Here is a 14,250-nt window from a genome sequence, read left to right on the forward strand (position 1 = left end):
TGAAGTCAAAGGATCCAAAATTTAAAATGACACAAAATCGTCGGTGGATATAATCGAACTTAACCAACATTCTCCGCTAGGTGGAGCTACGATAATAAAAAAAAACTAGAAAAATTAAATAAATACAAATAACTGTTACAAAGTAAGCTTTATTAATACCATCTGAATCAACACTAACAGAACAAAGTTCATAAAGACATTATAATAACTTCGTCAACCAAAAATACCTTTTCATTCAGAGCAAGAGTTATGTCGCAAAGCTCTCGCAACAGGGGAATGAGAGGGGAGGGATAAATTCTCTTTGAATATCAGTCCTGAGAATGACCACAGAAAGACACGGGTTGTCTAAACACTTATCTTTACAGACAGCTGCACAGAGATTGACGGCTAACAGCGTTCCTGGAGACATTGGGAAAGTCATCCTTTTCTTCTTTTTTTTTTTTTTTTTGAGACAATCGCTTGTGTGCACTCATGTCCATGGCACTATGATTGTCACCATTGTTGACGCAGGTTATCATGACTAAAGAATTGTATGTCAGCACTTGAAAGCCAAGTTCTCAATACCTGAAAATAAGTAAACAAAGCATTTATAGACACGTAAAACTGCAGTTACAATTTGGGACACAAATTCATTTAATTGTGGTTACTTGTTGATAAATAATCAGAAAATATATGATTAATACACCTTTTGTAGCTTTGGGATGTATTTAGCAGATATTTAAGATTTAAAGAAAGTAATTGTCTTGTAATGATCCTTATATGACAATGTTATAACAATAAACAGAACTTTCGTACTCATAAATTAATATGTTAGACTTGAAAAATAAACAAACGCCGCTTCATATCATTTACGAATTAAATGAAAAAATAATAAAAATGAACTAATTAATTAATTATGAAGTCCTATTCTCATTAACTCCTCTTAATTAAGTAATTAGAACGAGAATATTTTTTGTTTCCTTCATTTAACTTCCTAAGCTATGCGTGGGGAAGCGTTTATTATGGTAAAACTATAAATTAGTATATAAAAAATTGTAACCCTTAATAACTGATATTATTATCGGTATACTGGCGCTAAATATAATGTAGGTGTTATCATACAATTTGTACCTAACGAGTCTGCATTTATAATTAACATAGGACTCTCTCACAATAGACGTATATTTCTTCTACTGCTATCGGTCAATAAAGACCGTATCTTACATCACAGCTGGTTGTCGAGATATAATTTATCTAAACTGCGTGTAAGAATATGATAAAAATCTACGAAGGTTACAGAAACGTGTGTCATATAAAGATTACGTCTAGCACATTAGCTTTAGTATTTCCACCGATGCTATCAGTTATGATTTAGGAAACACGAAACAATATACCACGTCACGTAAAATGAGGTAAAATAAGAGCCATATGGTAGTAGCATTTCATTACATACAGAGAGTACTGGAGGTGGATATTTCTAACGTCTGAAAAATGTTCATCATGCGTTCTCTTGAACTGCAAAATGCATCTTAGTTTTACATTTTAGATTTTTACTTAAAGATCGTTTCTTTCATAAAAGTAGCACATGAATGAATATTGATACTTAAAATAACAAGCTATTTTTGTTATTTTAATGAAACTTTGCCGAGTCCCAATTAACAGGTTTTTTTCAGTGTTGTACATTGAGTTTCATTATTAAGAAATGCAACAGCATGTAATCATGTGGTCGGGCAATCTCTGAATATCTCCTAGCAACTCTCTCTCTCTCTCTCTCTCTCTCTAATACAATGCCATACTAACGGAGTCGAGTCAGATTAATCTCTTTCTTCGGAACACCTGACCTAATTATATTTCCCTCCCAGTCTTCCTTCATTCTGGCACGGCGATTAACTTCGTTGCAAGTATGAAATCCAGTATCATGAATGAAGGCCCTCTTCTGAGAAAATTTTCTATGTTTATTTTGCAGTCACTCCGGAAGCCACAGAAACGAGTGTGTTGCTTTTCTTTAAATGTATACTGTTGTAAGAAATCATTTCATACAGAATTTTAGTTACTTCGTTTCTTAGTTTCATTGGTGATATCAGACAGACCAATATTTGTCCGTATATCTCATTTTAGTTTAGTGATGAATTTCAAATTCAAAGGAGAGTCTTTTAGTAACTCACCATCGTTATTTTTTAAGCCTATTTATTTAATTTTATTCATTGAATTAACTTTATGAGATTTGTTCATTGAGGCTATCCAAGGCATGCTACTTCTTTTCAAGTTAACTTGGACTGGCGTCACCATAAATTGAATCCAATTTTTGTGTGTTCTTATACCTTACGGAAATTACTTCACTCCACGTGCATTTTCTAAACACGCCTGGATGAAGTTCTTCTTTTCGAAAGAATATTATCTTTAACGTAACCCGATATGCATAACTGTGGAGGTAGCGGATTCCATTACACAACAACTTTTTTTTTTTTCTACTTATGGGACTTTCTTTCTTGTATCGTAGATGTGGTGCCACCTGGGGAATGAAAGTGGAACACGTGCAAAGAATTACGCCACTAAAATATCGCCGCTGGCTATAAAGCGTATACTAAGTACAGTATATTTACTTTGGAAGATATTCACAATATTCTCAACTTGATTTGTAGTAACCATGTCTTAGGGTATCAAGTTGCCTTGCAAGTTACTGCCTTCCTTGATTGTCCATAAAAGTTAATGGCGTGGTATAAAAGAACAAAGAAACAGAGAGTTAGAATAAAATAAGATATACATATCGCCAAACAAAAGAAACTATTTAAAAGTGAAAAAAAAAAAAAAAAAAAAGGTAGTTCAGTATTTGATCCATATTTATTAAAGCTGAAATATTTTATAGAACTTCTGTGATTATTAAAACTACGAAAGTTGTAGTTTATTATGATTAGCGCATGTATTAATAGTAGTAAAAGTAGCAATAAATTAAATCGGAAACTTCCGAGATAATGCTGAAATCGTTTGAGGTATTTATTGCTGGAGTGAATATCTCAACTTCAAATTTTACTAACAAAAGTATTCCAGATGTTCACTGGATGGATTTCAAACATGCGAATAGAGAAATCTCACCTGATGGCGACTTTCCACCTTTCACTGGAGCCAGACTGACCGTCTTGCTACACTCAGGGTCTCCTGTGTTCCCATTCAAAGTGAAAATTGATCCGGCGAGAGTGGAAACCATTGGCTGGACAGAGGGCAACGATACAGAGCGAGATGATGTCGTCATGGACCACCTTCCCTGTGGTTTACCCGCTAAAGATAAGGAACGCTGTGGAATGAGATGAAGGTCCGAAGACCTGGGACTGGACTCCGTTGGACTCACTGTCTCTTTCCGCTGATCTGTAGAAACGGAGAACGAACGGATAAGGGGTTGAACACTCAATTCATGTGGTTCTAACCACTTAGACTGTTAACTGATGATAACTACCAAGACCTAGATATTTGTCACGTGTTACATTTGTCATAATTTGACCGTTGCATATGTTACCTATGGATATCACCAACGTCAAGTTAGGTAAAAAGAAATATTTATAAGTTATTTCACAGTAAAGATTCGATAATGGTCGATGTATATCAACTATATTTATATTATAAAAATAATATAAATTCGGCTTATCAACAACGTAATTCATAAAACATTTATTCAAAACAAGTATGAAAATAATTCGAATTATAAAAATATATTTCATACTTAACACTGTTCTTAATTGTTGGTTAGTGACAAAACCCCAGGCAGGGAACCACAACTGTTAGAGGTAACACACGGACGTCTCATGACTTAATACTCGTAATGTACTGTTTCTCAGTTCCATTGCATTCATATCGTACGAGAGACATTCTGTTGCACCGTTGCACACTTTGGTAGCAATAATGCAACAGAATGTTTTGGTAGCATCATTCATTATCACAGTAGCTGTGAGCTTGGCATATAAGCTGTTATAATAACACTGTATACAATTTCGCATAATTTAGATTCTATAGTTGTCTCATTTGTCTCAGAGAGAGATTTCACTGAGAATTCTCAGACAAATTAGTCAGAGAGAACCGCACAGCTAACAGATGCATATACGTTATTATGAAACTCCTAATTATTTACAATAGGATGTTAGAACAAGCTGAAATTGTCACTAGAAGCGAAAGGCCGTTTCGGTAGTAAACCATTTGCGCCGCCTGGTGGGCAGTTATTCTCAGCATGGAATCCTATCCAATTGTAAACATTTTTATAAAATTCACTGATTTTTTTTCCCTTTGTGAGTCATTTATGTGGCTTTCATGTATTTCCACAATAATTTACGGCCAGGGTCTGTTTCACCCGCCACTTCCCGCTACCAGGCAGGAAGAAATTAACGTCATTTTGCCACCAAACTTTAAGTAGGTCCTTCCCTTTTTTTTTTTTTTTTTACTTTTTATTTGTTGCTGTTGGTCGCGTGACGGTACATGACATTTTTGGTGTCCTCGCTATAGAATGACGTCCCGAACAGATTTTTTTTCCTCCTTTTTCATTATTAATTGTTCGTCTGCAGTGATTTCAGCACGCGACAGTTAAAGCACTCTTTAATGGTTGTTAATTGGCGAGATGCAACCGTACGAACAGATCGATCGCCACATTGATCGGTTCACCATTCCCGGCAAAAAGTCCACTAACAGTCTCTGTCTGTTATTGGTAATTTTAATTGCGATTTCCTATCTCTCTCTCTCTCTCTCTCTCTCTCTCTCTCTCTCTCTCTCTCTCTCTCTCTCTCTCTCTCTCTCTCCCTTTGCATTCCTCCCTTTGTACAGCTACGGATCAACGGAAGCCATAAATCTCTATTCCAAGAGTCTTTAATAGCATGTAACTGTGATGAGTGACTCAGCCAGTTGCTACTGGCATTGGCAACATCTTTTTTTTAAAGATAATAACTTAATGCATTTGAATAGTCGTAAAGATTATTATTTTTTCACATAAATCAGCAGTAGAGCATATACAGTGTTAATTCCAAAAAGAATGAGTTTTAGTAGAAATAATTTAAGCTATTCGTGCTAATTTAACTAAATATTTTAAATTCGGTCATTGAAATAATCATCGTCATATTCCTCTTTTTCAGAACTCTCATATCTGTGATCTCCAGCCTTCTTATTTCTTAACCCAGTTGAGATCCATATATTAAAATTAATTTACACAATCCCTTGCATACTGTCAGTTTAGAGGGTTTTTTTAATATAATCTCTCATTTATCCCATACAAATTAATACATTAGCTGCCCACCATCTTCTCTGGGCAGAAATACGAGTCATTTTCCAATTTCCCATTTTGAACTCGCCTGCAACTGAAGACGTTTGTGGTAAGTGTTTGATTACTGCAGCCATTTCTTTCTCTCCACCCCATTCCTATTTCTCTCGAATATAACATCTCATAGTTATCTTTATTAAAAATTATCTCACATGTTTTAGTCTTCTTCGTCTCCGTATCATCACCAGTTGCATCGAATGCTATTTCTGCAATTTTTCTATTTGTCCCATTTCTTTTATACTGATGTTCCTTACGTTGATGGTACCTATTTTCGATTTCGTTGAGTTTGATATTATTTCAGGGTTATTTAAGTAGCTAAATTTTCCCTGCCGTAAACAACAGCATAATATCTGGTGAATATCTAATAACAGCCACCAAGAGAAGGCGAGGAATGAATGTTGGGTCAAAAGTGATAGTCGATTCTCCACATTCCTCGCAGGCTATCTGGAGATTTCGTCACCGTTGTCTAACTTTCACTCTTCAGTGAAGACTAGATAACTGGAATTGCCATGCAGAAAGAGTCCAGATAACCCATTTTATCCTAACTGAAGATAAACTGGTCAAGTATCTACTGTGCATTTAGGATTCAGCTACTGAATTTAATTCAGCTGTGATACCTTGCGTTGAATAACTCAGAAAATTGCCTACCAATTGTGTCGGTTGAAGTAGAGTGCAACTCGTATTACCAAAGTTATATTTATAAGTACTGAATCGCTTCTGATTCTCCCCTTTAACCCTTTGACCGAACGCGATTGGTCGTACTACAGACCAATCGCGTTCGACAAATTCCAATTAGTTTATTTTCTACTCTTCATTTGGTTTTCCTCTTTTTTATTTGTTTATCCTGCGCTAATTATAAAGTTGGATAATCATTATTGCAAATGGATTGCTTTTTATATGCCTTAATTTTCTGTCATGAAATTGCAACGCTGTAATTATATCGCAATAATTATGACATTCATTTAGTAGATGCAAGAATGAAGTCATATTGACGATTTTCACAGTTAATTCAACCATTATATCAACTTTAGGAACATATAAATATATCTGGGAAATGCAGTTTTATGAAAAAGAAATGTTTTTTTTTTAAATTTCTTATTAAAATATTTTATGAATTAGAGTGATGGGGAGAGAATAATTCCATTACTAGTCACTAACATAGTTTGAATAAACGTCTTCACTAGAGTCTTGGGTATAACGTACAGTCCCATTTCTGTAGAAACCCTTTTCCTGATTAGGATATCGCTTTTATAATCGGCTCGTTTGCAAATAGAGAGATATTACATCAAATAAAAGCAACTAATGTATTTGCAAAAAAAAAAAAAAGTTTCTATTAATTGATATTTTTGTAATATTTATCACTAAATTTCGATTTCGCATAATATTCCACTTTTTTTCTAAGTTTAAAGCAGCTAATGGAAACAAATGAAATAATTAGCAAGCACCAGTGGCGCACTAAGGATTTAATCTTGGAGGGAGCTGAGTGCTCATGATTTAATCTTGGGGAGGGGGACGAGCACTCATTATTTAATCCTGGGGGAGGGCCGAGTTGAGTAGACGATTTAAAAATACACACTACGTACTGCATACGACCTATGACTGAGCATCTGCAGTGATCACCAATACATGATATCCGTGATCTCTGGCCCGGCTCGGGCGATTCTTCGAACTAAGTATCTCCCGAGCACTACTTCGTTCGCCTTGCGTTCACAATGGCCGTGATTCCCGAGAGCCAAAGGGTCTTCTCACAATTCATAAGTAGTATAGAAATAGAAGACAAGACACAACATAAATAAAAATAAAAATAAAGAATTTTAATTAGGAAAAGATTTTTGGAAAATTTTCTAGTATTTTTTTTTCCCTTTTTCTTTGGGGGAGCAGGACCCCTTGGCCCTCTCCCTGGGTGCGCCAATGGCAAGCACTATGATTCAATTAGATGTTTGTTTTGTTTTAATTTATGGACTAATTACGATCTATCCTACTCTAATTGTTTAAAGGCAATAAACAATAACGTCTTTGTAACACCAATGCATGTTTATACTGTAGATCGGAAATTTTATGGTTTATAGTTGTATTTTTTATTGGCGTATGCATAACTTAAGAATCCTTACTAGGTACGCATAATTATTTTTTCTCTTTTCTTCCATTGCATTTTTTAATCTAAAAGCATGGGAGTAAAATGCTGATAATTGTATACAGAAAGACCATTATATTCGAGATACGCAGTTGTACATTTTCCAAAATTCAACCAGACTGTGAGAGATCGTCTCTCTCAAAACTATACTAGTTTGATATGAAAAAAACTTTTATACTTTTTAAGAGAGAGAGAGAGAGAGAGAGAGAGAGAGAGAGAGAGAGAAAATATAGCACATATGCCTTAGATAAGTTCACTAGTTCTCGCGTAGACGCTGTTTGAATGAGGTGTTGTTATTGACTACAATGCGCATGCACATTGTAGTGTAAACGTGAATCAGTCCCACTTCCAAATCCACCACAATGGTCCAACATTCGATGGATGGTTTGAATCTGTATAGGTCATGTAGAAGTTATATGCAAATGAAATTTTGCACAATGCTTATTGCATTCTCTGTAATAGTCAATGACGAATAATAATAAGGAAAGATAAGCCATATGTTGCAATGCATTGACATTTATTTACACATACGTGAGCGGTATTGATGCACGCTTATATTACTAAAGAGAGTTAAGAGTGGATAACTCACGTAATATTGTGTAATGATCATTGCAAAACACCTGAACAGTAGAAGACTAGTTTCTTACGAAAATGATTATGAGAAAATTACATGGAAAAATGAAGTTCATAATTTTCATCTCAAAGAAACGGTAATTTGAAACTTAAGCATTCAAAGCAAATACAATTAGTTAAATATGGTATTTTTCATCTTCAACGCCAGAATGAAAATTAACAAAGTCGCAAGTTAAAGTTTGAAAGGTTAATGTATGCTACCTTATTCATTTCAACTCAATTATTTACAGACACGTGACCTTTTTATCGAAGTGCTTCTTTAAGACTAAAAAATGAATGTCTAATCTTCATTAGAACCTCGCTCAGTAAATGATTTAAAAAATATTCTCTTCAGTACCAGAAATGTGGATCCTTCACACGTGTTTAAAGGTTAAAGGCAATTAAATGCGATGTTTGTAATTAAAAGAAATTGGAATTAACAACCCATAGAGTTGCTTGAGATGGAAATAAAAACGATCACAGCTAAATATTAAAGGTGGCATTCATTTAAGTTTACAAGGAAAGATAATTCCATCATTAACGAAGGCAAAAGATTCATTTAGTAGATGCAAGAATGAAGTCATATTGACGATTTTCACAGTTAATTCAACCATTATATCAACTTTAGGAACATATAAATATATCTGGGAAATGCAGTTTTATGAAAAAGAAATGTTGGCCACTTTTTAGTAGTCTGTTTAAAAAGTGTAGAAGGAAAGGTGCCCGTATGTTAGCGTTTCTAGTTCCATAATGCTAGACTGTAAGAAGAAAGACCATCATAGGCTCGATTACAGGAGTTTTTTTTCTTTCGGGAAACTCTGGGAAAAAAGAGTTTAGGATTTCCCTTCCTGGAAACTCGGATTTTTTTAACCATACAACCTGGAAAAAATCAACCACAAAAACTCACACCGTTTTATACAATATTATACCATTTCCAAATGACATTAACAAATTACACTAATTGACATTTTGGAAATGTCATTTAGTGCTAAAAGATTTCCGAGATTTAAATGGCATTATTGAAATTATTTGTGGAAAATATGTTTATCTTTCCAAATATATATATCAGAAGTATGTTTACATAAATATTCCTTATTCCTTTTAACCTAGTTGTGGCATTCGTCTACACGATTTTTTGCAAAATTCATTGAATTTTGTTTTTTAAAGGAATGATATGTATTACTCTACGAATATGTTTGCTGCCTTTATTCGATCAGTTCTCCTGAGGATGTTTTTTTTCCTTAATTCCCCTGGACTTTTTTTTCATCTAAAGAGAAACAAAAAAAGAAGCGATTATCAACCGATAATATCTAATATTTGGTACTATGCAAACAACAGTGCAAACATAATTCTGTATGCAATGCATGTGGTCATCAATGCAGTCTGTGTGAAGTGCGCATATTGAAGCTGAGGTGATCAACAGTTTAAAACCTAATTCAAATTGAGCTAATACGGACTCGATTGGGATTTGATTTTAACTAACTACGAAATGATGTAGAGTAATAGCCTCCAAACAAGTATATTTATGGAAGATTTATAAAAGGGTGCTTAAGGGTCAAAGCTATATAACTGAAAGGAAACCTCCACATAGCCTTTAAAGGAATGCAGAGAACCGACCAGGGCTTCTGACTTAATCCTCACCTTCTCGTGGTGCATTCTGTTAGGTATCTATCTGGATACTGAACAGACGAGGATGGCTGGCAATTTGGGATTTAGCCGACCAAATTGTATTCTTATTGGCCTAAACCAAAATTTCAAAAGATGGTACAACATGACAGAATTTCATGCCGACTGGAGTGTTGCCCGATTAAACAAGGCCCAGTTGTTTTCGCCAGGGAACCAGGGCGAAAAGCGAAAAGTCAGCTACTGGAACAAATCCTAAACCTCATCCCAACTCAACATCAACAGACTTCAAGATCGGTACTATCAACATAAGAAGCCTGAATGGCAAAGAAATGAAGCTTACTGAGGAATTGGATAAGTACCAGATCGACATAATAGGGGTGACTGAAACAAAAAAGACAAAAACTGGTGAGATCTTTCTGAGCAATAAATACAAAATGTCATACTCGGGAATTGACAATCAAGGAAAAGAAGGAGTAGCCATTATTCTACACTAAATACTAGGCTAATCTTCTAGAATAGCAGACAGTCAGTAGAGTGATGTGGAAAAATATGTTTGGGTGAATGGGAAACTGGACAATGAAACTGATTTGTGCCTATGGTCCCACAGAAGGTTCTACTAAGGTAGAAGTGGAAGAATTTTTTTGAGGATTTAGAGAGGACAACTGACACAATGAAAAAGGAAAAGTTGGTCCTTGTTGGGGATCTAAATAGCAGAGTAGGAAATGATTGTCAGACACACAAAAATATATTGGGAAAATTTGGAGAAAAGAGCAAAGCTAATAATAATGGCAAATACCTGTTGGATTTCTGCCCAGGACATGGACTGGTTATTACTAACACCATGTTCCAACATAAAAATGTGCACAAATTCACATGGAGAGAAGAGGAAAGGAATAAAAAAACGCCTCATTGACTATGTTATTGTTGATAATGATGTTTTCTCCCTGGTGCAGGACACGAGAGTGTACAGAGGATTTGAAATTGGAAGTTATCACCATTAAGTCTTGAGCAGGATAAAATTGAATTTCATATTGTAAAGAAGAACATCTAAGAAAGTGTTAAAGCGAATAAAAGTTGAGTAGCTCTCAGATGTGAACTGTAGACTAAAATACACAAAGATTATCGAAAGAAAAATGAAAGAGTTTGAGAACAGCAAACTTGGAGATTCAGTAGGAAGCCCTGAAGAAAACATTGATTAATTCGAATAGAGAGGCATGTGGTGAGGTTGTCTGCAAGGATAGAAAAATCAGAACTCCACGGTGGACACAGGAAGTTAAAGAGGCAGTGAAGGAAAAGAAGAAACCATATAAAGTTCCTTGCAAATAAGTCAGCTCTCGGTCTTAGAGAATACAGAGACAAATGTAAGAAATCTAAACACTGTGTAAAACTGGCTAAACAAAATTCATGGGAGGATTTGGTAAGAATATAGAAATTAATATCAAGAAGGTGGCAAGATATTCTGGAGGTTGTTGAAGAAGCTCAGAAACGGAGGAAAGAATGCTGTAAAAGGAATTAGAGATGATAAAGGTGACATGAAAACAGGAGAAAAAGATATCCTTGAAGTATGGAGTAATTGCTTCGAAAATTGCTAAATGAAACAAGTAGCGATCATAGCACAGTGTTAAAAAACACTGACTGGGCATGCAGTCAGGAATACATATCCATACTTGAAGTAGAAAAAGCCATCAAAAGTCTGAAATGTGGAAAGGCAGTAGGAGTAGATGATATTCGACCAAAAATGCTCAAGTATGGAGGTATAAAAGTCTTACAGTGGCTGCACTGCATAATACAGACAGCTTGGACAGAGGGACGAATTCCAGATGATTGAAGTAGAGCTCTCATACATAAAAAGGGAAATAAAATTGAATGATGTGAGAATTATAGAGGTATTTCCCTACTGAGTGTTCCTGGTAAGATTTATGCAAGTATATTTGAGAAACGGTTGAGAAGGATTGTGGAAGGGAAGCTTGGTGAAGAACAAGCTGGATTCAGGCCAAATAGAGGCTGTCAGGATCTTTACGATAAATAGTTGAGAAACCAATGGAATATAACAAAGATGTGTATTTAAGTTTTGTAGATCTGGAAAAGGCATATGACATGGTGCCAAGAGAAAAGCTATTCGAAATGCTACAGTTGTATGGTGTCCTTAGTCTTTATTTAAGTTGTAAGTCAGCAGTTAGAATTGAAGAAAGTACAGGAAGGTGGTTTAATATTAAATAAGACAAGGATGTACATTATCCCCTCTGTTATTCATTATCTATATGGATCACATTATGAAGGAAAGTGGTATTAAACATGATATCAAAATTTGAGATGTTAATGCTTTATGCAGATAATGTTATACTTCTAAATAAATCCACTACAAGTCTACAAGATTCCCTGACTAAATTGAATAACTGTTGTAATAGATATGGTATGAAGGGCAGCATTAAAAAGACAAAGACAATGAAAATAGACAAAAACATTGAAAATATCAACTGCATTGTGAATGCAGTTGATATTTTCTGAATGGAGAACCTATAGAATAATTAAAGTTTTAGCTACTTACGCACGATTTTTAGTGAAGATGGTAAATTAAATATGGAAATAGACAACAGAATCAACATAGCTGGTATGGTAGGAAGTCAACTGAATAAATCTATATGGAATAAGGAGAGAAATTAACCAAAACATTAAATAAGCTGTATACGAGATAGTATTCAAACCAATTTTAACTTATGAATCTGAGAGCTGGGTTAGAAGTAAAACACTTGACCAAAAGACTAGAGACCGCAAATATGAGAGTCCCGAGAAAGATTAGGGGCATGAACAGATGGCATCAATGGCAATATCATATTAAAAACGAGGATATTAAGAAAGAACTTGACATTGTCAGCATCCAGGAATGAGTTAGCAGAGCTAATCTCAGGTGGTATGGTCGCTTAAACAGAATGGGCGAGGAAAGATTAGCAAAACAAGTGTTCTCTGCCAGGTTGGCAGGAAAAGACCCAGAGGAAGACCAAGGTATAGGTAGATTGATACAGTAAAAAGTGCCTTAGAAGACAGAAATATAAGACCTGATAATATTGGAGTCTTGACAGGTAAAAGACTGATTTGGAGGAAAATTGTAGATTAGTTAGCAACTGAAAAAGTTAACAATATTGTAAATTTTTCATGTAGTACTATCATATCCTGTACACTCCTTGAAGGTATATATATATATATATATATATATATATATATATATATATATATATATATATATATATATATATATATATATATATATATATATATATATATATATATATATATTAGGAATTTGATGATTATGATGATGATGTACGGCGTACTAAATAGATGATTAATTACAGATATATATTAGATTATAGATATATACAGATTATAGATATATATGAGCGTTGATCGGAAAATACTTTACTCATGTTATCGTTTGGTAGAATACTCGTATGGTTTGGTAGAATACTAGGAAATATACATGACAAGCTAACTGTGAACGGTTTCACAGTGTAGGTAGAAGCGATAATGATCTTCACTTTTCAGGACCTGGGTTCGAATCTCGTTTAGGAAGGGTGGTGTGCCGATTTAGTTTCGGCGGACGTCGGAGGACTTCGCTAATTTGTATAGAAACCAAACGGGTTTAAAAAAAATATTGATACGAATAAAAAACTCTCGTTGCTGTAAGAAAATGAGACAAGGATTCATCATAACCTGCCAATAAACAGATATTATGCATGAAGTGGAATCAGCTTCATTGCCAATAACCAAGAAGTTTAAGATGATACTTTTTATTGAAGCAGTGATGATCACAATATTTTGAGCACAGAGAGGGTTCCGTTTTCAGTGGACTGTTTGCCTATGAGTAAGCCATTAATGCCAGAAACATTATATGAATTCTGGAATGGGTGGAATTGTAGTTTAACTGTAATTAAAGCTACGAAGTATATTGTCTGTTAATGGCATGTGTTTGAAGGCTTGATGGTCTGTTTTGTAAGAGAAAAATTCTTAATCTCCAAAAGGAAATTTCTTCCGCTTCTTGAAATGTGAAATCCTGAATAACTTGCCTCCAACAGAAAACTTATAAATGTTGCTCAGGTTTTCGACTAGATTCGAACCTAATTTTTTCTCTCCATCCTTTTGGATAGAGAAAAAACTAGATTCCAATCCAGTTATTTTGGACGCATTGCGCCATTTTGGTTACTATGTTAATTAATCATTGTAATAGGAAATTTTACGTGAAACAATTAGGAGAATTTTTCCTGGTATCTGAAGTCAGGGCGTCATTTTCCTCCATTACGATGCCAAACCTAACACTAGCAATTCTCGAGTGTTTTGCGCTGACTACAATGTGGTCTAGCATCAGTATAATTTAGATTTTTTTTTCTCAGAGATTTTTTCCTTTTCTCGTTGTTGACAGGCGAAAAATAGACGCACTCTTTATTCAAATAATGTCATAGAATCTACTTAAAGTGATTATGCTGAGATTTTATGGCTGAAAATTCGCGATTCTAGTCCCTGGCAGCTGCCCAAGAAGATTTCTAGGAATATCTCCTGCGTCAAAGAATATAGTTTTATGTAACATTTCTAAAATAAACAGATAAAATTA

General features: G+C 34.7%; 1 protein-coding gene across 1 annotated transcript in view; it reads right to left on the minus strand.

Moving 5' to 3' along the window:
- Positions 1 to 246: 246 nt before the first annotated feature.
- Positions 247 to 14,250, minus strand: part of LOC150110566 (uncharacterized) — a 142,183-nt gene continuing 128,179 nt past the window's right edge. The window contains exons 5-6 of the mRNA XM_090394826.1: positions 3,073 to 3,342; positions 247 to 564 (exon numbers count right to left, since the gene is read on the minus strand). Of these exons, the coding sequence (XP_090250952.1) occupies positions 536 to 564; positions 3,073 to 3,342 (299 nt within the window). The 3' untranslated portion in view covers positions 247 to 535. The remainder of the gene's footprint in view (positions 565 to 3,072; positions 3,343 to 14,250) is intronic.

This window comes from Typopeltis vanoorti, chromosome 1, assembly GCF_054136105.1.
Source record: "Typopeltis vanoorti isolate ZY-2024b chromosome 1, IOZ_Tvanoo_1.0, whole genome shotgun sequence".
Lineage (NCBI taxonomy): Eukaryota > Metazoa > Arthropoda > Arachnida > Uropygi > Thelyphonidae > Typopeltis > Typopeltis vanoorti.